We start from the raw sequence: 21,754 nt of genomic DNA, 5'->3' as shown, positions 1-21,754 counted from the left end.
TACTGTGGATACCACAGGACCCACTTCTCCTTCAGTTTGTGCTGTTGGCCAGCCTGTGCTCTCTGTGGGAGGCTCAGTGCTATTAATCATGTCCAAAGTCAGGGAATTAGGAAGAACACTGAGAAAACCCATGAAAAAGCTCCAGGTTTATCTTCCTCCTGAAAGAAATAAGTGACATTTTTGCAAAGTGTACTTCACTAGAGACAAAGAGGTCTGGAAGATCATGTTATCTTATCTTTGGTTTTGGAGGGAGAGTAATAGAGAACATCAACCCATGTCTCGGATGACTTACAAGTAGGATTTAGACCAGGACACAGCACAGAGTTAATCTAAAAAGTGTCTTTCTCATGGGCATGGACAGTATTAAGACCTGTTGTATCTTTGCTTTGTTTGACACAGAGGGATAAAAAAGAAGGAGAGGGACTTTTTATATAGGCAGATAATGACAGAACAAGGGGAAATGGTTTTAAATTGAGAGAGGGTAGGGTTGGATTAGATATTGAGAAGAAATCCTTCCCTGTGAGGGTGGGGAGGCCCTGGCACAGGTTGCCCAGAGAGGCTGTGGCTGCCCCTGGATCCCTGGAAGTGTCCAAGGCCAGGTTGGATGGGACTTGGAGCAACCTGGGCTAGTGGGAGGTGTCCCTGCCCATGGCAGGGGGTGGCACTGGTTGATCTTTAAGGTCCCCTCCAACCCAAACCTTTCCATGATTGTATGATATAGAACCTTAGGTGTGCAGTGTATCCAGCTCACCTGACACAGCTGAGTTGCTCTGGCACAAGAGTGGCCTGAAAAGCATCCTGAAGTCATGCACTGACTTCAGTGACCATAAGGTGTTTATACCCATAGAATCACAGAATCACCAAGGTTGGAAGAAACCTTCATGATCATCCAGTGCCACCCTCACCCAGCACCACCACAATCACCCCTAATCCATGGCCCCAAGGGCCACATCCAGGCACCTCTGGAACACTCCCAGAGAAGTGCAGGATGTGAGGGATCCCTGTGCACCTGCCAGGGCAGGTTCTCTGGCAACTGCTCACGTGGAAGTGACCCTGGGGGTGCTGCCCTTCCACAGCAACACAAAGCAGCTGCTCAGCTTTCTGTGAACCTCTGCATGAAAAGCTCCCCAGGAGGAGTCCCAGGATGTCCCAGGGCATCCTCAGGTTTCTGCCTGCAAAGGAAGACAAAAGCAGTTTTAAGTCCAGTAACTCTTCTGAATGTGAGCAGACAAAAAGGCCCGTAGTCTTGCACTGCAGACACGACTTAAAATCATGTGACAGAATCACAGAATATCCTGAGCTGGAAGGACCCAAAAGGATCATCCAGTCCAAGCCCTGGCCCTGCCCAGGACACCCCAACAATCCCCTCCTGTCCCTCAGAGCGTTGTCCAAACCCTCCTGGAGCTCTGGCAGCCTTGGGGCCGTGCCCACTGCCCTGGGGAGCCTGGGCAGTGCCCACCACCCTCTGGGGGAAGAACCTTGTCCTGAGATCCACCCTGAGCCTGCCCTGTCCCAGCTCCAGCCCTTCCCTGGGTCCTGTCCCTGCTCACACCGAGCAGAAGTCGGGGCCTGACTAACTCCTCTCTCTGCTCTGACTCCACAAACGTGCTGACAACTTCAGTGGAAGCCTGCAAACAATTAACCAGACTTTTACCTTCTTCCTCAGGAAAAGAGATGAAAACCACATTTGGGAGACAGGATAGAACAGAATGGATTGTATCCTGCACATCTCCCAAGTATGCAAATTACTCATTGGAGCCAAAAAGGCAGCCACGAGCCCAGCAGAACCTGAGATTACAGAAAGGAAGATAACAAGACAGGGGCCAGCTGGTTGCTGTGTTGCTTCAGCTTCTTCCAAGTTCTCTTAGTCTCTAAAAATGGAAAAGGACAACATTTCGTTCAGAGATTAGAGGAGAGCCATAAAGTGAGAATACTCCACACTGCAGTAAGGAGACAAACCCATCGCCCCTGGGGAAGTCAAAACCAGAATATCAGATTAGTTACACCAGATTAATTACATGTCAGTAGTTCTCAGCATCTACACTTATTCGTAGTAAAAATATCACATGTGGAGTTAAAATTGGTGTCACTACACAGGTGAAATTTCCAAGTTATACTCAAGCACGTGGCCGAATCCTGGTTTGATTTGTGATCTAAAAAGGCCATTTTTCAACAGCTGCTGAGTATTTCAGTTTAGTTCAGCATGTACTTCTTGGTAAAAAATATATCCATGGAAACGAAAAAGAATAACTTGAAAGGTTATTGTTTCTAAGAGGGTGGTGTGTTGATCAAGAAGAAATTGGAACCAGATTTCTGTTTAAATTCTGGTGTTAATTATGTGGTGCAACTCCCTCTGAAATTAATGGAGTTCTGCATATAAAAAAAAAAGGGGGGACAATTGAGCTGTTTCTGCTTCCTCTGTTATACATGAAGGCTTTGCCAGTCTACTACAGCACAGGGAATATTTAATTATTAGAGGCTACAGTTACATCACCAACCACTACAGAGGAACTCCAAAACCTTTAGGATGTTGAATAAAATCGCTAGAAAAACAGCAAATCCCTTTTACAAAAGGTACTTAAGTGTCCAGGGCTTTCAGTGAAGGCAACACAAAATTGAGTTTAACTTGAGAAATTTGCTCAGGGCCTTGTTTTTCCTTTAACATAAAACTTCCAAAAATGCCTTGGAGGAGTAGTTTAAATGACAATGTTGTAACCTTCATTTATAATGTTATATAATAATATATATAAAAATAATAATATATATAAATATATAATATATATTATATATAATTATATATGTTTATATATAATATATATAATATATATAATATTTATATATATTGTTACATGATAGTATCTTAAAAGCAGAAATACAGCATTACTCAAGGGGCATTTAGGTTGCTTTCCTATAGATTTTTTTAATACCTGATATTAGTTTTTCAAAGAGAAAGAGCAAAGTCTTTAATGTGACACAATCCAGATATCACATATACCACAAAGAGGTATCACAAATTAGACACTGACACGTCACCTTCTAATATCTACCTAGGTATTACATATACCACAAATAGATATCATGAATTAGATGTTCTCCTCACAAGGATGTGTCCAATACACTCCCACAGTGACAGGAAGAATAAATTCTGTTTTACTCTAACCATGGGATCATTGATATGTAATAATGTCGCCCAGCCTTTGGTAAATCCTTTGATAAATCTCTGCAAGGAGCTTCTTTAAGGTCAACATTTTTTGACAGGTCACATTTCCAAGTATTTCTCTGGTTTAATTTCCCAGATTTAACTATATTAATAATGTCAATGATGCAATTATTCAGTCAAGTAAGTAAATGGGCATTTCACATATAAAAGCTTTTCAGGATGGTTCAACTCTTCTGAAGAGGTTGGGTGGATTTTTTTTTTTAACTTTCCAGCCCTGTCTTAAAGAGATTTATCCAAAGCCACTGAGGTGAACGGGAATGTCTCTAATGTCTTCACTGGGACCTGGATCTGGCCCAACCCAAATGGGTGTTAAAGTTCAGGCATAAAGTGTTGAGTCTGACTCTTACAGGGGTTGTGGTCAGTAACTAATGTGTTTTCTCTTTCCTGCAAGTCCCCATATCCAACAGGAGATACAGCCAGGACGCTCTCCCCGACAACTTCACGAGCTGCACCGCGCCCATGGCAGGCAGCAGGTACAAAGAAGAGATTTATGATTCCACCATCATGAAACACAACAAAATAGAACCCAGGATCCAGCCACCTCCCCACCTCATTAAAGAGGAGAACAAGTTGGCCTTCAACAGAGACCTCCAAGAAAAAATGAGCATTAACGAAAGTTCTTTTTCAAACTCCATTGCCAGCTCCCTGCTGCCAAAATCGGAATGTTTCCAGTCCAAAGCTATAGGACAACTAAGTCACCTCCTGCCAATGCCCTCGGTGTACGAGCAGACAAGAAGGATTTGTGTGAAAGAACCCAAGTACGGGCACATTGGTCACCACCCTGCAAACCTGGAGGAACTGGACGGCGAGGAGAGAATGACTGTAAAGCTCGACCACGACTCCGAGAGCGAGCGTGTGATGGATGTGAGACCCTCGGGACAAGTCCCGTTCGTGCTCCTCAATTACCACCACGTTCTGGCCAAGCACGGCGCGTTCCAAACCTCGTCCTGCACGGCCACGGGCCACGCGGGGGAAAGCTATGGATACAATTCCGAGGAAGTAAATACGTTTCTTTACAAAAACCAAAGCCCCTCCTCGGCTTCCTCTCCAGAAACCCACAAGGAATCTGCACTACCCCATTATATCGGAACTTCTGTAATAATTGCCAACGGGAGGTGACGGTAACAGGAGTATTTACCTTTAATTAAGAAGCCAAACTGTAATGATTTGCCAAAAAAAAAAGCATGAGAAAACACGGTTACATTTACTGAGAGCAGCTGAGGGTCGGTGAGGGACAGGCTCGTGTGACAGTGGTCAGGAAAAACCCCCTCCATCCAGCTTCCCACGCTTCGTTGTCCCAGACTGAGCTCTGGTGCCAGTGGGAAGACACGTTACAGATCTTATTTTTGTTATTTTATAGTGTGCAACAAAAAGAAATGATAGGTGTTATATGCAGAGATTTATATGGAGAACATTTTTTTTTTTTCCTTAACCCCCTCCTTCTCAAAATACATTCAAGATTTTTTTTTTTTTTATCATTAACTATACACTCTAGTTTAGTTTTTTTTTTGGACAAATTGTGTGAAAACTTTACATCATCTTTCCACCCCACACCCTGACAAATGAACTTTGTTGAGAGATTGGTGATTTTTAGTGGCCACAATACAGCTGTACTAACCAAACAGAATTCGTGTTTGGGAAAAAAAAAAAAAAAGCTTATTTATTAATTACCCAAAACGTTTTAAACTAAATAAATCAAACCTAAATTTGATTTATTTAACGTAGATTTCAGTGTTCTGAGATTGTTACCACCACCATTCATCTTGACAAGGGACAATACAACAAATTAATACGTATCACAGGGTTACAGGTCTTGTCATGGCAAATTGGGACAAACTGCGTAGCAGGAACTAACAACTATTCCCCATAAAGTGTTGTAATAAGAAAAAGAAACTTCTCAATCATGTGTTTCATTGGGAATTCTGGGAGAACTGTGCAGATTTTAACCCCAGCTACTCAAAAATGCATCTTAATAACAGCACCAGAAATGTTTTCTTTATAGTCAAGAGAATAAAGAACGTTTATGCTTTATTTCAAACTTGCCAGAATTGTGAACTTTGAAAGGTTCAGCTTTCAACACACTGAACTTCCTTAAGGATAAATCTTGTTGTCAGCACAAAGGTAGGACTGGGGTCTGACTGACTCGTGCACTTCACAAATCCCAAATTGCACAAACGCTCCCATTTTGTCCAGCCAGTTAGGAAGAGATTTTCACCCCCTTTATTTTTACTTCTTTGTGAAGTTTACAAACGAGGAGACACGTGGGTCTGTGTGTGTTTAACTGACAACAGTCAGTCCACTGTGGTTTTGAACCACTTCCCAAACTTCCTCAGTTCTTTTCTTGACAAAACAACGAACGACTCCCTAAACAAGAGCCATAAAAAACAACAACAAATGTTGCTGTAGATCCGAGTCAACTCTGCTTTTTAGTCCAATTCAAGGCTAATTCAGACTTTTCAAAGTCTCTCTCTTATCCCTCTAAAAGACCTTCACTGAAGGAAACAACCTGGTCTAGTGGAAGGTGTCCCTGCCCATGGCAGGGGGTTGGAACTGGGTGATCTTTAAGGTCCCTTCCAACCCAAACCATTCTGTGATTCTATTGCTGCACATAAAGGATGGAGAACATGTAATTTTTTTAAGTGTCTATTCCCTTATGGTTTTATCTGACAAGGTGCAATCCATGAGCAAGAGTTTTTTCCATATTGCACCAGCCACATAAATACTTTCTCAAAGGATCTCAGAATGGTTTGGGTTGGAAGGGACCTTAAAGATCATCCAGTTCCAACCCCCTGCCACAGAGAGTGAACCTTCCACCAGAATACAACAATAAAGTCACTTCCTTCTAGGTATGAATATTTATTGCTACGAGTACACAAAAAATACTTTTAAATCATAGGTTTGAAAACAATTTTTAGTATTTGCATTGCTTAAAAATTAAAAGGTTAACAGAGAAGGCTTTATTATAAAGTGATGTTCACTTGGGAGCTCTCACTTGTCTGATGTTTTCAGTTGCATGAAAATTATATTTCGTGCTAAATATAACAAAAAATACCTAATCAGTGATTTCCAGAACAGTGACTTAAAAAAAACCACAACCAAAAGCAGAACCAAACCAGCATAAATCAGTGCAACTGTGCTCCTTGGTTTGTTTAATGCTGGAGAAGTTGCAAGTCTCCAGAAAAGCTGTAAAAATGTAAATTATTATCACTCTGACTTTATAAATCAAAGGGATGAGACACAAGCTGGTTTTACAGTGGCTGTGGTTAAGAGCCTTCCCAGCCAGTGGTGCTGACAAATGACCCCAACTCCTTAAAAGACGCAATTATGCAGATGTTAATTTTGTTAAATTAAACCCATGCCCTGGAAAGGAGGAACTGGCATTGTTTGCATCATTAAAAAGAAACCTGATGCACAACTCTCACACTGCACTTGGTACCTCATTAATGGCATTGCTGCACCCAAAATCTTCTGCGTTTTTGCCGTTCTTCCGAGTCCTTCTCGCTATAAAAACACGGTTTTGGGAACGTACAAATTAGGCTTTGGTTAAAAGACACCATTGATATTTCTCAGCAAAACACCACAAAATGTTTCTCCAGCCTCTACCCTGTTATTCACACTTCCAGGCTTTATTCAGGGAGCCTGAGCAGAGGAGGTGTTCCATCATTCTCCCCCAGATGTTTTATGGGACGCGACACTCGGGCACCGGAACTTTCCCCTATTAGGCAAAAATGAACCAATTACACGTTCACAGATGATAATACAGGGGAAGGTTTTTAGGAAAGACCTGTGATTACAAAAGCAAACGCGTGGAATGTTTTTTCCTGCCATTCCAAAACCAGAAAACAGCATTTTTGTGTTCACAGCTGGGACGGGAGTCAATTATATCAGGAGAAAAATATGACTTTTAATCAGTTAAACTACAGATGTTCTCAGCACACTCGAGGTGCACAACAGGGCACAGCCACCACAGTGGCAGTGGTTTTAATAACGGGGAAAAATTATGACACTGAAGAGGAGTGTGAATTGGAATATATTATGAAAAACAACCTCATTTCTCCCTTTGAGCCACTGCAGACGCCTTTGTCATGGGGCTTCACAGGATTTTAACCCTTGGGGGGGGTTCAGATCTGGCAAGAAAATGATATGGAGAGTGAGAGAGGGAATATTCCATCAAAATCAAAGAATCATAGAACGGTTTGGGTTGGAAGGGACTTTAAAGATCATCCACTTCCAACCCCCATGGACAGGGAACCTTCCACCAGACCGGTGTAAAGTCGGAAAAGTCAATCCCACGTGAAGTTTTTACCCTCTTAATTGAAAGAGTGCAATGTAAATAAGGTGATAAGGGAACAGACTCATCTCCAGGTCTCTGCAGGCCCGTGATTTGAAAAAGGGCATAAAAGTAATTTAAGGGAATTAAGCACAGTGGATGTAAAATTGGAGAATATATCACTGAAAGTGCAAACGAACGGGAAATCTGCCAGAATTTCTCTAAAAAAATCTCAAAACAGGACACAAATGGTTTTCTCAACACTTCAGTCACGCTTCAAAAGCAACACAGAGAAAATGTTATTATTCCGTTTCTTTTCCTGAACTTTAGATTTTGCTTTTTTTTTTTTTTTTTTTTTAATATGATGCAGGTAAAAAGCTATTTGGCAAGTGTAGGTGAAGAAGCACGCAAACCAAACAACCTATTAATGCTCAGAATTATATATGTATTCCCTAAAAAAATGTAAAGCATTTTTGCTTATTTATTATGTAAAACAAAACCGTTAAAATGTTAATAAAAATCCTGTAGCCAAAGGAAAATCGAGCTGGAGTCCTCTTTTTCTTTTTAACCACAAAACATAGGGTTTCACAAATAATGGTGCATATTTGAAAATTTATTCCCATCGTGGTTTATATTTGACAGTTAACGTACTATAAAATACAAAGATTTTTTTTTTATTTAAATTTATTGTATTTTAGCCACGTTGTGTTTCAAAGGAAGACACTTGGGGGACTGCAAATAACACAGAATCACTAATGAGCTACTCAAGCACGACATCAGTTTGCAATTCTTCCCTGCAGTTCTCTTTTCTCCATCATTTTTTGACCTCTGGTCCTTCCTCAGCCCAGATTTAATTTCTTTGGTGTCTGATCAGGGCAGTGCATCACTGCTGCCACTTACACATGCAAATGCTTTTATTAAACCAGTCGCCCCCAGGAATCAGCTCTTTGCAGCACAATGGCAGACATTTTTTATACATATAAAGCTCCTGCATGTTCCAAAGGAGTTGCACAGAGTAATTTTTTAAACTGCTGATGCAGCTGAATCAGGAAAAAGCAAAGAAATAAATTTTTGTACAATGAAGCAGCAGCATAAAGGATTAAACGCTTTAATATTATTTCCAGGTAATAGCCCCTTGATTTGTTGGATATATTTAAAAAATAAAAAAGCTCTGAAGTCTTATAAACCTTTTACTAGAAGCGAGATGTGCTGCTTGAGCTCTTAAACGTTAAGCACATTATTACTTTTTCAAATCTTTGGAAGCAGCTTTGTTGCTGACTGGGCACAACCTGCTCGCCTCCCTCTGAACACACACACGTGCCAACACGCCCAGCAGAAGTTTTCCTATCAATAAACAACCTCCACAAATGTTTTCACAATGAGAAACGTTATAACAGGGTCCAGGAGGGGGGAAAAAAAAAAAAATGAAGTCACAGAAATATGGACGTCGTAATAAATGGGGTTTTTTTGAAAGCACTTCATCAAGAAAATAGTTTAAGATATGACATCAGCCCCACAATGGAAGAGGTGTTTTACTAATCCAGACAGTTGAACGAAATGAAACATTTTCAGTGCATTACTCCTGGGTCTGGAGTTGTCTGATTCTCTCCATACCGATGTCCAGAGACACTCTGCACCACATTTGTCTGAGAACAAGAATAACAACCATTTTCCTACAAAAATGTTGTGGCTTTCTGGGCGTGCCAAGTTTGGCACAGGAGGAGTCAGACTCCTGGCTGGGCTTCCCATCTACCTGACAGAGGCTCCTGGGCTTCTCCACAGGAGTAGCTGCTCCTCACAAGGACCTTACTCCAGGAATTCTCCCTGTCTTTGGTTCTTCTGAAGGGGAAGCAACAAGCCCTTCATCCAAAGTCCAGGTAGTTTCCTCAAGAACCACAGGTAAGTTTTAGACACCAGAAGAGGCCACTAAAAAGGCCAAGTGATATTCCCAGAGCACCCAATCTGTGCTCTGGCACATCCAGACTCAAAGATCTTGCTTGTGGAAAGGAAGTTCAATGCTAAGTGTCTTCCTAATGCAAAAATTTTTGGAATAACCTTAAAAATCAAAGTGAGAATAGAACCAGCTCACCATTAAGGCTGTCAGAAAGGAATCCAGAAAGGAACAACAGCAACTAGGAAATGCTGCAGCATTTTACTCTTAAAAAATCCCTCAGCCACTGAAGGTTTGCAAGTCCATTCTTCCCTCCACACAGGAGCATGTTTTATCCTTTTCCCCTGTCATTCTTTGTCCCTTGTGAAGGGAGAACGAGTTTTAAGGAAGCCATGCAAGCATGACCTGGTTGTTAAATCTCTACAGGCACTTCTCAGTCTCCCTGGAATACGAGTAAAATCCAAGGTGCTTCCCACAGGCACATCCTGCAGCGTCAAAGCCAAAGCAGAGACAGTGTTTTAGCTACAAATATTGGATTAAGGTAAAGTTTTGTAAACCTGTGTGGTTGGAAAACCAGTACCAGAGCTCTGCTTTCCCCAGCTGACATTGCTCACAAGCTGCTTGAAGGAAAAGGTAGAAAATGAGTGAAGATGCACAGGATGTGAGTGTGCATGTGCACACACACACACTTTTTATGTATGTACATATATGTAGTTTCTTCTTTTTTATTTAAACTGTATTAAGTCAGACTCGAATTTCACATGATTACAACATGCATCAATATTTAATTCTGAAATAAAGGTAGCTGCCAGAAAATTCTCAGCCCAAAGCAGTTTCGAAAGCCTCTGGTGGGAAAAAGCAAAATCAGGTGTTGGTGTGTACCATTTTAATTATGCCAATTAACAGCTGTCTACACTCCACTGGACAGTTCCATCTAATACTGGTGTGCAGCCTCACATGATCTGGATCATGGGGGAAAACAAACCAGCAGGGACACAAGACAAATCTACTGTGATGTGGTGCATAAAATCCTAAATGTAACAGGGACAACTTAATTTCTTGCACTTGCTGCAATATGTGAGGATTGGTCAAAACTACCATTACAGACCAGTTTCCTGATTTTAAGACTTCTTGGCTTTGTAACTGAAACAATCTCCTAACATGTTCAGGTTGTTTATGAGGCGAACTTTAACCCCAAACCCCCGTTTCTGGCGTGTAGGCCGTAATTTCCTTTGTGGAAACCAATTTGGCTGATCCACCTCCAGCAGGGACGAGGGAATGGAACAAGCAGTGCTGCCTACTTGAGGAAATGAGACTTGAGGAAACATCACACCCAGGACAAACTTATTTTGCACAGAGTTGTCTGAAGAGCTGTGGTGGCCAAGTCTTGGTGTGAAGGCCCGGGAGAAAAACCCGCCGAGCCGCCGCCGTCGCACGGAAACTCCCACAGGGATGCTCCAGGATGCTTCCCAGTCATGAACAAGGTGTTGCAACCCACCTGGAACTGGGCAGGCAGCCCCCAAAATGAGCTACTTTCAAGTCAGTTCCTGCTTTTGATGGTTAGCAGCAAACCCAGACGCTCTGCTTTGGGAAAGGGGGTGACCACGGAAGCTGTGGAAGAGAATTCGGACACGGGTGGATGGGGTGTTTTCTCTTTCTCACTGGAGTAGTTCCTTACAGCAGAGAACCTCTCATTTCTTCACTTAATTTCACTGAGATCACAATATAACTACTATCAAATTTTAAGGTAATCAGAGGTTCCCTCTCCTGACTGGGATTCCACAACAACCTTGGTGAGACACTACTCCAGTGGGCTTTTCTTACAGGGGCTAAATCCTCTTGGAAAACTATGATTCAAAGGACACATGAGATGATTTACTCGGATCCAATTGCCTAAGAAGAGCAGAGTGCCAGGAATTTGGATAACCAACCACAGTTCTTAAGTGCTGATGGAATACTCTCCAAAAAACTCAAGGCAGCCACCAGAGTTGTAGACCTGGGACCAAAGCACAGGTTGGTAAATTGTTGCACAGGCCCACATGGAGAAGAACCAAATCAGCAAGGATCTCCACTTAGACCTGAAGTTAAGCACAGTGGTAATCCCAGTAAGTCAGAAATGTATGACGTCCCAGGTGTTTTTAGTGCAGACAACACATAAACCAGAATGTAGTTTAAAAAAACAGAGTAAAAAAAAAAGTAAATATTGTCCTGCACTTTGCTAAAGTACAATAAAAACAGAGAGACACAAAAAGGAACTATTCAGCCACTTCAGTTTCTCCAATACAGTGTGTAAGTGAAGAGAAAGTTCTGTTCATTGCAAGGGGTTCCTTTGCAACCAGACTCCTCACAAAGAATAGACACTTACAAAGAACGGCAACGTCAGTGTGTTTTAAAGTTAATACAAAAGAATAAAGGCCTTCAGCTATGAGATCACCACCTCTTTTTGAACTGTTGAAGTTATCCACTTCAAAAACCAAAGACAGCAGAAAATCAGAAGGGAAAAAAAAAATGAAGCTGCCAACTCCCCTTCCCACCTCTGAGCGGGTTTAGCTGACGGTGCCAAACACTAAAGAGTCTCCCCTGGTGCTGTGAGCTCGGGGGACAGTTAATGCTTTGGGACTATGAGGTTTCTCAGCATGTCAAAGGAGTTGCCATCTGGGTGCACAGAATCGATCCCTTTGCCTTCTTGGTGGACTTGCAGGTATCCATAGTCGTCTATCCCGACGATCCAGGCGGTCGGCCCGTCCTCGCTGTGCAGACGGACCTGCTTCCCGCTGGGAACAGGGAGAACCAGGCTGTCAGTGAGGAATGGTGGGCACTGCACAATTCAAAACACCTCAGAGGACTAATCACAGAATGAATCACAGAATGGATTGGGATCTTAGAGATCATCCCATTCCAAACCCCCTGCCATGTGCAGGGACACCTTCCACCACACCAGGTTGCTCAGAGCTCCATCCAGCCTGGCCTTGGACATTTCCAGGGATCCAGGGGCAGCCACAGCTTCTCTGGGCAACCTGTGCCAGGGCCTCACCACCCTCACAGGGAAGGCTTCACCCTCCAGCAGATTATTTTTATTTCCCACTTCACTGGTTCTTTACAGAAAGTGATTTTCAGCAGCATTTTCTATCTGTTTTAATTTCCTTTTGTGGAATGAACAGAGTTGGAGTTAATCCAAACAGTCTATTTTTTTTTGTAGAAGTACAGCAGCTTCATCAATCTCAAAACAAATAATTTTCAACTCCTTTGTTTGGAGATGATACAAGTAAAATACCTGGGAGCATTCTTGAACTCATGCTAGTCTGTTGATTTTTGGGGTGCTACTTTTATTCTCCCTTAAAAATGTACATCCTGCTTGGGAGTACATTTTAATTAATTTACTTGTATTAAAGGAAATTTAGTAGAAAAAGTAGAAAATGACAAAATATCCAGCAGTTCTTCTACCAACTTGCTTAAAAGAAAGTCTGAGAAGAACATTATTCTTACCTGTGTACCCAGTACTTGTAGTAACGGGGAAGAATTCCATTGGGCCCCTTCTCCTGAAAAATATCTATGAGCCTCTCCAGCACAGTGACAGTCCTTGCAATGAGACAGTCTGCAGTTAAAGGCTTCAGCTTTGTCCCCTCTTCCTTATTAAATTTCATGATGAGATCATTGATGCATATGGTGGGGTTGCTGTTATTCACATTAAATCCAAAGCCTGAAGAAGACAAACGAGAAGGATCAAAGGGATGAACACTTTGTTACCACCAGAGTCACTACTTTATTCAGCTACTCAATACAATTATCCCTAGGGATGTTTCCAGTAGCTGATTTTTTCAGTCTCTTACACCTTCTTACTCTTGTAGTTACGATTCTCAGTTCAGATTTTACTTGTTCCTTGCCCTCAAAATGCTCTTTAGAATTACAGAAGCTAATCCAGCACAGTCTTTCAACACCACACCATCCTATCAATGAGGGGTGGGACGATGGTAACTGGCACCTTGGTTACAGCAACATCAAAGTGAGAAATTCTTCCATGTCATCAGCCAACTCACAGTGAACCCCCAATCATACTCTGAGATGGAGTTTCATCTTTCAGTCTAAAATGTAATTCAGAGACCTCTGTGTTTACTACAGTTGGCTGATTGCATTTTCTGGAAACCAAACCTTTTTCACTCAGCTGATAAGCCTTGTTTGGCTTGCTCTGGGAAGCCCAGAAGATTTAACTTTAACTTTGTAAGACTCCAGTTTGCTTAATCTATCTCACCACAGCATATCCTTTAGAAGCCTCAAGTGTCTCGCTGAGATTTCTCCAGCTGGAATAACGTTGGCAGAACGCCTTTCTTGTTTAAATATGGCTCTTGGGGCCTTTTCTGCTGCCTGCTGGAACAGGCTTCGAGGGATGTAGAGAAATATATTGTATTACCTGTTTATTTTTTTCTCCTAATAATTTGGGTTTTTTTCTCTCCTCAGACATTTGGGATAAAACCCATTGTCTGTCAATCAGTTTTAGACACCATGCTCCTCCATCTGCAAGAAGGTGCAGATGGCCTTGTTTTGTAAATTTGCTATAAATGAGACCATTCATACATGGAAGTAATTTGTGTTAACTGTGAGGAGAAGGATCTCTTCAGTGAAAAGGAGTTTTTGATTTTTAACTAGTTCAGAGAATGCACACAAACAGGGCCCAGTGATACCAGTACCAACACACTGATCCCGTGGAAATGAGCTGAAATGTATTATTGGAAAGAGATGAAGGAAAATGAACTGGAAAATACTTTGTGCCATGGCAGCAAATCCCAACTCAGCTGTTTCCACTCAACTACAGCACGAGGGAAGAGAGTGCCTGTGGTCCTCAAGCTGTGATTGGTGTCGTGAGGGGGCATGACGGGGTTTTGGGGTCCATCAGCAGGTCAGGCTTCAACCACTGCTCAGCAACTCAAAAACTGAGACACAAGAGACACCTTGAGGTGACAAGCTCAGCTGAGGCACAAGCACCTGGGGATAAACATGGTGGCAAAACACAGCCAGCGAGTTTGAGGCATATGAGGCGCTCAGGGCCTTTAGGGGCATCTCTGCGGTGTCCAAGCGAGAAGAGGGAAAAATAACCATTCAGCACCGCCCAGCAGTGTGCTGATGTGGCTGATATATCTTCCAGTGATCGAGCCATCAGCATCTGTGCACTGTTTGGACATGCCTTAGCTGAGGCAGAGGCAGACAGAGGAGTGTCTGCAGGTCACGCACGTTGGCCGTCCCTTGCATTCCACTTGTGCTTGGCTGCCTGCGCCTGCTCCCGGTCTGGCCCTCGCACTCATGGAGTATATTCTTCTGCACAGCTCTCCTCCTGAAAAGTCCTGCCACCCTTAAAGTTCTTAATTTTTTAATTTTCCAATTAAAAAAAAAAATGATTTGGTTTGTTTGGTTTTTTTTTTTTGAACCAGGTTTAAAAGTAGGAACGCGAAGCGCGTCCTCTGCGAGGCCTTGAGCGCCGGTACAGCTGCAAAGGCAGGTTTGTCTTTGGCCTTGTTCTTCTGAGGTAATTCTCAGACAAGTGAAGATTTGAAGAGCTCTGATTTTTATCATGGTCCTCACATGTGGGATATTCTTCATGCGTGCCATGGAAAGAGTGAGTTCAACGACTCACTCAGCGAGTCTCTGCGCTGGGTGACAAGGTGGGGATCGGGCACAAGGCTGGACTTGATAGTCTTGGAGATCTTTTCCAACCTCGATGATTCAGTGATTCTGTCTAGGTAAGGAATCTGCATGACTGTAGAAAAGGGATGCTGCATCTGGTTTACCTTTCCTGTTGTGGAAGTTGGATCTACCACCACTGCTAACATAAGAACTTAGATGCCATGAATCTCCTCAACTGCTCTCAATGACACATCACTGAAAAAAAGCTCCTTGGATACATATGTAGTAACTAAGTTTTAATTTTAGAAGCTTCTAGGTGAAAGTAAACTGATGAACAGGTACATCTTTTGTCTATGCCCCCCCAAGATAACTCCTATGGATATGAGAGAGAACAGATGCAGAAGGCTTTAATTTGAATTTAATGGTTTGGTGTTTAGGGTAAGAAATAAAAGGTCCAAACCAAATATTTGCATAAGAGATATTCGATATATTGAAATATTTTTTGATCCATTTCTGCTTTTCCTCTGTTAACCAGAACAGGCTCTAGAAAAACATGGAAGCAATAAATGATTAATGGGGCACAGAGAGACTTCTTAAGTGTCTTGGTGTAACTTTCATTCTGTTCATGTGGATTATTTAAAAAATGAGGATATAATTGAATAGAAAATGTAATGCCTGGGTATGTTTCACAGAAGGAGGTGATCACTTCAACTGTTTTGCTTGTTTGCACCTCTAAAATTACAGCAGCTTGACAAAAAACACAGATATCATGACCACACTCCCTTTCCAAGACATTTTCCTTATGTTACATTCAAATACAACCCAAATGTTACCATCTTCTTTAACCTTTTAGACTTGCTAAGGAATTTTTCAGACATAGCAGAGACAATTATTTTTGGAACCAGAACCTGGAGCTCTGCTGGCAGGTTTCTAAGCATGTCTGACAGATCTGTGATGCTGTTGGTGAGGGGAAAAACTTCCTTAGCAAACAGCAGGATGATTATCAGACTTGAGATGATAAAAACATCTCAATGGTTAAAAAGATGAAAAACATTACTATGTGTACATAGCTCTTTCTCTCCTGATTTAAAAGGCATGTTCTTTATTTAACTATCTGTCATGTCATAAAAAAAAGCAAATAGAAAAAAAAAAGGATACAGTTTTTAGCATATTCTACTAGTTTTGCATTAAATCAAGGACAATTTCCCTCTGTTCTGTAATGCTCTTTCTTTGAACTCTACTACATCAGCCCAAATGCTTGTATTTATGTTTTCCTTGTCAAGCATATGGAATTATTAAGAAGAATGAAAACATTTACTTTTTCTGCTTCCTTTTGATTTAATATTGTGCTTTATTTCCTAATGCCTGCTGTCATTATTTGTTCTCGTCGTTACCATGTGAACTTATACAGACATTAATAACAAATTTCTTCAGAAAAAAAGCAGTATAGAAAAGCTTGAAAAGCTTGAAAATAGACATTTACCAATCAGTATATGAAATGTTGTTTCCATAAGTGTTGAGTTTACCAGAACTCCACCAAGCTTCATAAGGTCACTGTAGTAAATATCATTTGGCCATTTTACTCGCAGCTCAATATCCTGAAAAAACAAAACCACATAATTAGAAATGTTTTGCTCTTCAATACTCATTATAAGAACATGGCTCATTCATCATTCCATGGTTTATATGGAATCACAGAATGTTTGGGTTAAGAGGGAACTTAAAGATCATTCAGACTCACACCCTGCCATGGGCAGGGACACCTTCCACCAGCCCAAGTTGCTCCAAGCCCCTTCCAGCCTGGCCTTGGACACTTCCAGGGATCCAGGGGCAGCCACAGCTTCTCTGGGCAACCTGGGCCAGGGCCTCACCACCTTCACAGCCAAAAATTCCTTCCCAATATCCCATCTAACCTTACTCTCTGGTAGTTTGAAGCCATTCCCCTTGTCCTGTCACTCCAGACCCTTGGAAACAGTCTCTGTTGGCTCTTTCAGGCCCTGCAAGGCCACAATCAGGTCACCCCAAAGCTTCTCCTCTCCAGGCTGAACAATCCCAGCTCTCCCAGCCTTTCCTCCCAGCAGAGCTGCTCCAGCCCTGGGATCCTCTTGGTTCCTGCTCTGGCCTCTCTCCAGCAGCTCCATGTCCTTGCTGGGCTGTTCCCCAGGGCTGGAGCAGCTCTGCAGGGGGGTCTTACCTGAGGGGCAGAAGGGCAGAATTTTCTCTACCTCTTTGCCACACCAAATGTGATACTGTGAACTGCTCTTCATAATGAGAATCTATTTAAGTGCTCCACAAATGTTACTGAAAACATCATAGTACCATGGTGACACAATTAACAAAGGAGGATGGCAGCTGTCAGGGAAAACTTTCACTAAAAAAATTAAAAAAAAAAAATATATATAAGATAAAAAATTCTTAGAGTGACCAAAGGGGGGGACTAAAGATACTAGAGGCTGTCAGTCTCAAAATGGTGAGGTTTTATAGAATAATTTCCTTCATTCATGAGAGCTTATTAAAGATTTAAAAGATTTACTCAAGAAAGATGCAAACTGAGGCTCGGTGCTGATAAACAACCGGGGGAAGCCCCAAATAACATCCCCACTCTCCTTGAGGACCCTTCCAGACTCCAAAGAGACAATGACATCCTGAATTTCCGAAAGGAAATTTAGCAGACAGGAGAAATTCCAGTTCACAACCGGATAAATAACTCCACTAATGTCCTAAATATACTCAGGCTTTCGGCAGCTCGAGCTGGAAACACAAACCGTGCTGTGTGACACCGTTCCAGCCCAATAGAGAAGGTTTTGTTGAAACCACAGAAACTGAGCTGAACTTTGCACTGGCTACTTAAACACAGAAAGAAAGCAAATGTGCTTCCTGCAGCTTGAAAAACTGCACGACTGTGTCCCCAGGGGCAAATTATGGGAGGTGCTCCAGGACTACAAGAGTCGCGTTCCCTCCTATTGTAGATTACGAAATCCCTTTACAGGATGTGTGAAAACTGCACCTGGGTCCATGTCTACGTTCCTGACAGATTTAAAGGCCAGAGAGGAGTCCATTACACGTTCATTGACAGGAAATACTACCTGATTTTGCTATCAAAGCAGTCTCAGGTTCGCCATGGAAAACGACTTGACTCCCCGCGCTGGGAAAAGGTTTATAGAAGACTCCCGAGACACGTGAAGTATGACACAGTTAAATGGTATTATCAGTGATAAAAGGTCTTCTGTAGAGCTACCCAGTAGATCTGACTCGAGGAAAACATAACACCTGTAAGACACCACTGTGACTGAAGTGACAACAAGCAGGAAGAAGAGCCGAGTCAGCCGGGTGTTCTCAGGGTGTCCATCACACAGCAGGGACTTCGCCCCAGAATGGATTCCCAAGGTACCACACGATGGTAAAGAAATGATGGATGTCACAAAATACGCTGGAAACGGAGCATGTTCTTATCTTCACTCACTAGAGAGATGTCTGCTGTCCTCAGAATGGGAAAGCAAAGCTTTCTCTTGATGTGAGGCCCATTTGGATCTGCAGCATAAACATCCCACAGTGAAACTTCCAACCGAGCCATCAGAAATGCTCTGTGAGGACACAGAACAAAGGCCTCAGGTGCTGCTTCTTTAGCAGAGTCAATAATCCTGGCGATCCTAAAAATGATGCCTGGCTGATAAACTGAGATGTGGTAACTCGGGTTTTTGAATGGAAATCCTCAAATGGACTTTGAGGAGAGTGAAGGACATTAAAGTGTGTTAATGTGTTATTAAGATTCTGACATACTCCAGCAGAGGGATGGAAATTTGGAGGAGAGAATGAAGCCTCTGGGGTCCTCAGCACAGCAAGGACATGGAGCTGTTGGAGAGAGCCCAGAGGAGGCACCAGGATGATCAGAGGGATGGAGCAGCTCTGCTGGGAGGAAAGGCTGGGGGAGCTGGGAAGGCTTTGGGGTGACCTGATTGTGGCCTTCCAGGACCTGAAGGAGCTCCAGGAAAGAGGGAGAGAGACTATTTCCAAAGGCCTGGAGTGACAGGATGAGGGAGAATGGCTTCACACTGACAGAGAGTAGGGTTAGATGGGATACTGGGAAGGAATTCTTGGCTGTGAGGGTGGTGAGGCCCTGGCCCGGGTTGCCCAGAGAAGCTGTGGCTGTCCCTGGATCCTCGAAAGTGTCTGGCTGGATGGAGCTCTGAGCAACCTGGTCTAGTGGAAGGTGTCCCTGCCCATGGCAGGGAATGGAACTGGATGATCTTTAATGTCCCTTCCAACCCAAACCACTCTATGATTCCACAACTCTGTGGATCAGCTCGTTTTTTGCAGCGACTGCAGTTGGCACGACATGGGCACAGAGAAAAGCCCTGCCCAACCTACACCCAAAGAGGAAATTTAAGCACTGAGATTCTGATAAATTTTTGAATTTCCTTGCATTAATTTGAGTCCTGTCCCCTAACATTAGTTTCACCCATTGCTGATGTCCTTTCAAGTTCAGTACTTCTCTCCTGGTCACAGCTCTTGCTGTGCCCATATTGTAGGTACAGTACATGCATTACTGCCACATACTATTTTTACATCCATATTTAGTACTTCAGTCACCCTTCTCCTCTTGAATGGAACAAAGTTAAAAATGCCACAGCACACCAGGGTAGGCATACAGAAGCAAAACCACCTCCATTCATAAATTAGCTCCTTCCCCAGCCAGCCTCATGCTTTATAAAACTAACTCTTGTCCCCCCTATTTTAAATGGTTAAAGTGTTCACTCTAAGCAAATATTTTATATTGCAAATTTTAGCCTGAAGCATTTTGTTTTTATGGTCAGGTTATGAAGCACTGAAGTTAGAAGGTTTTAATAGAAAGGCTGACAGACCCTAAACTACAGCAAAGCTACTGGGTGCCACTATAATAAAGTTCATGTGTAAATGTGTATAAGTCATTGATTTTCTGTAATATAGGAAACATATGCTTTAGTTAACTACTTCTGTAAAATACCAAAGTTTTATAGTTAGCAAATATTAGGAAATGGTAACATTAAAAAGGAGATATATGAGGTGATGAAGAAGACTGGTTCTTCATTTTAATACTGATGACAGGACACTTGATTCCCTCTCGAGAGCAATACTCCTAAGTTCTTGCCTTAGAAATCAGTTTTCAACCTTAAACAAGGGTTGGAAAAATCCTTTAAAAGGGATAAAGTGACCACTGAAACAGCACAAAGAAAAAAAGGCAGCAAAGGATTTGTCAGTTTTATTCATTTTTCCCTCCTCCTTCTTCCCCAACCCCTTCAAAATCAAACCAAATTAACTCGAAATTGTTGGGCAAACAAAATGGATTTTTTTCTTTACTGCTGAGGACTGAGGCTTAAGTTTCATAAGATTATGAGTGAAATGAGTGGAGTGCACTTAATCAGCTCAGCAAAAGACACATGTACACTAGATTTCTGAAAACATACAAATAATCAAATGTTATCAAGGTTAAGTTTGTCACTATGTTAGTGCTGAAGAACTATACTCTGCATTCAATCTATTCTACACATAGAAGACACAGTTAAATCCTGAATTCAGTGGAAAGAGGAATTTTGAGATAAATTAGAATGACATACCTCATATCCTGGTATTGATCTAACTGACTCCACCACTGCCAGAGACACCAGGTGCTGAATAAAAGGAATTCTCTGGCCTAGGTTGGAATGCAGGGGAATGGTGATATGCAGAGTGGACAGAGCACAGCCCATGGGACTGAGCCAAACATTCCCACCACGACCTGGGGAGGGAGACAGAAAAAGGGAACTTCAACTCAAGAAAAGAGTATTTTAAAAAAATCCATCACTCTGTGAATGTAGGGAAGGATTCAACAGTATCCATCCAAGAATCTCCCATAAGTCCTGCAATGAGTTTACAAACTGATTTTGAAAGAAGAAGGGTTAAAGTGCAAAGCTTTTTCCTCAAAAAAACCAGCAGTTTGTTTAATGTTCTCATCCTTGGAAGTGTCCAAGGTCAGGTTGGATGGAGTTCTAGTGGAAGGTGTCCCTGCCCATGGTAGGGGTGGAACAAGATGATCTCTAAGGTCTGTTCCAACCCAGGCCATGCCAGGATTCTCTCCTATGATTCTAATGTACAAGTAGCTGCTCCACTTCCCAGTATGTCCTAAATGACTTGCTTCCAGGGTTTCCCTGGTCTCTGGTGCCACACACATTTAATAAAATCTTGCCTTGTTGAAGTGAAGAAGCATTTGTGAAGCTGCTCTGAGTGCCCCTAGAAACCCACCCACACTGGGAATGAACTCCACACGAGCCAGACCTGCCCTGAGAGCCAGGTGAGCATCTTGACACAGATCTGTGCTCAGAAAAGCTTATCAGGCCAGAAACTGTGGTCTTCTGATAAAAGAAATGTGGCTTTTAAAGAAATGCTAGAAGCTTTCTGGGCAAGAAACAGGACTTGCCTACATCTTCTGCAAAAGACTGTTCAGGCAGGTCCTGCAGACTCAAGAAAACTCTCAGAGCAAGTCAAGACCAAGTCTTGTTCCAGTTAAATCAAAAAGGAGTTCTGCTGTGGAACTCTGACTTGGATTACACTAAATGTACTGATGGCAGTTTCCATGACTGGGGAGACTTTTTGGCAGCAACTAGGAGACCACTAAATCATCTCTGCAGAAGCCACCAAGCATCCTGAAAATGTTTATTTTGGTCTCTGTGTACTTAGGTTTTGAGTTTGAATCCTCAGTTCAAGCAGGAGGAGAAGAAGACACGATTATCCTGTAGATTAC

General features: G+C 42.4%; 2 protein-coding genes across 6 annotated transcripts in view; one reads left to right on the top strand and one right to left on the bottom strand.

The window, feature by feature from the left end:
- Positions 1-8,012, top strand: part of SIM2 (SIM bHLH transcription factor 2) — a 57,424-nt gene extending 49,412 nt beyond the window's left edge. Inside the window, exon 11 of the mRNA XM_027730059.2 lies at positions 3,612-8,012. Coding sequence (XP_027585860.1) covers positions 3,612-4,339 — 728 coding nt within the window. The 3' untranslated portion in view covers positions 4,340-8,012. The remainder of the gene's footprint in view (positions 1-3,611) is intronic.
- Positions 1-21,754, bottom strand: part of HLCS (holocarboxylase synthetase) — a 120,409-nt gene that overhangs the window by 1,523 nt on the left and 97,132 nt on the right. For 4 of the 5 annotated variants that reach the window (XM_027730056.2, XM_027730057.2, XM_027730058.2 and 1 more), the window contains 4 exons: positions 20,592-20,752; positions 16,481-16,595; positions 12,868-13,081; positions 8,028-12,155 (listed from right to left, as the gene is read on the bottom strand). In XM_027730056.2, coding sequence (XP_027585857.1) covers positions 11,987-12,155; positions 12,868-13,081; positions 16,481-16,595; positions 20,592-20,752 — 659 coding nt within the window. In that variant the 3' untranslated portion in view covers positions 8,028-11,986. Of the gene's footprint in view, positions 1-8,027; positions 12,156-12,867; positions 13,082-16,480; positions 16,596-20,591; positions 20,753-21,754 lie in introns of those variants that run through there. The other variant, XM_039387310.1, reaches the window with a different exon arrangement.

Source organism: Pipra filicauda, unplaced genomic scaffold (assembly GCF_003945595.2).
Source record: "Pipra filicauda isolate LSUMZ 115617 unplaced genomic scaffold, ASM394559v2 scaffold552_size545530_pilon, whole genome shotgun sequence".
NCBI lineage: Eukaryota > Metazoa > Chordata > Aves > Passeriformes > Pipridae > Pipra > Pipra filicauda.
This window is presented reverse-complemented; position numbering and strand designations above follow the sequence as displayed.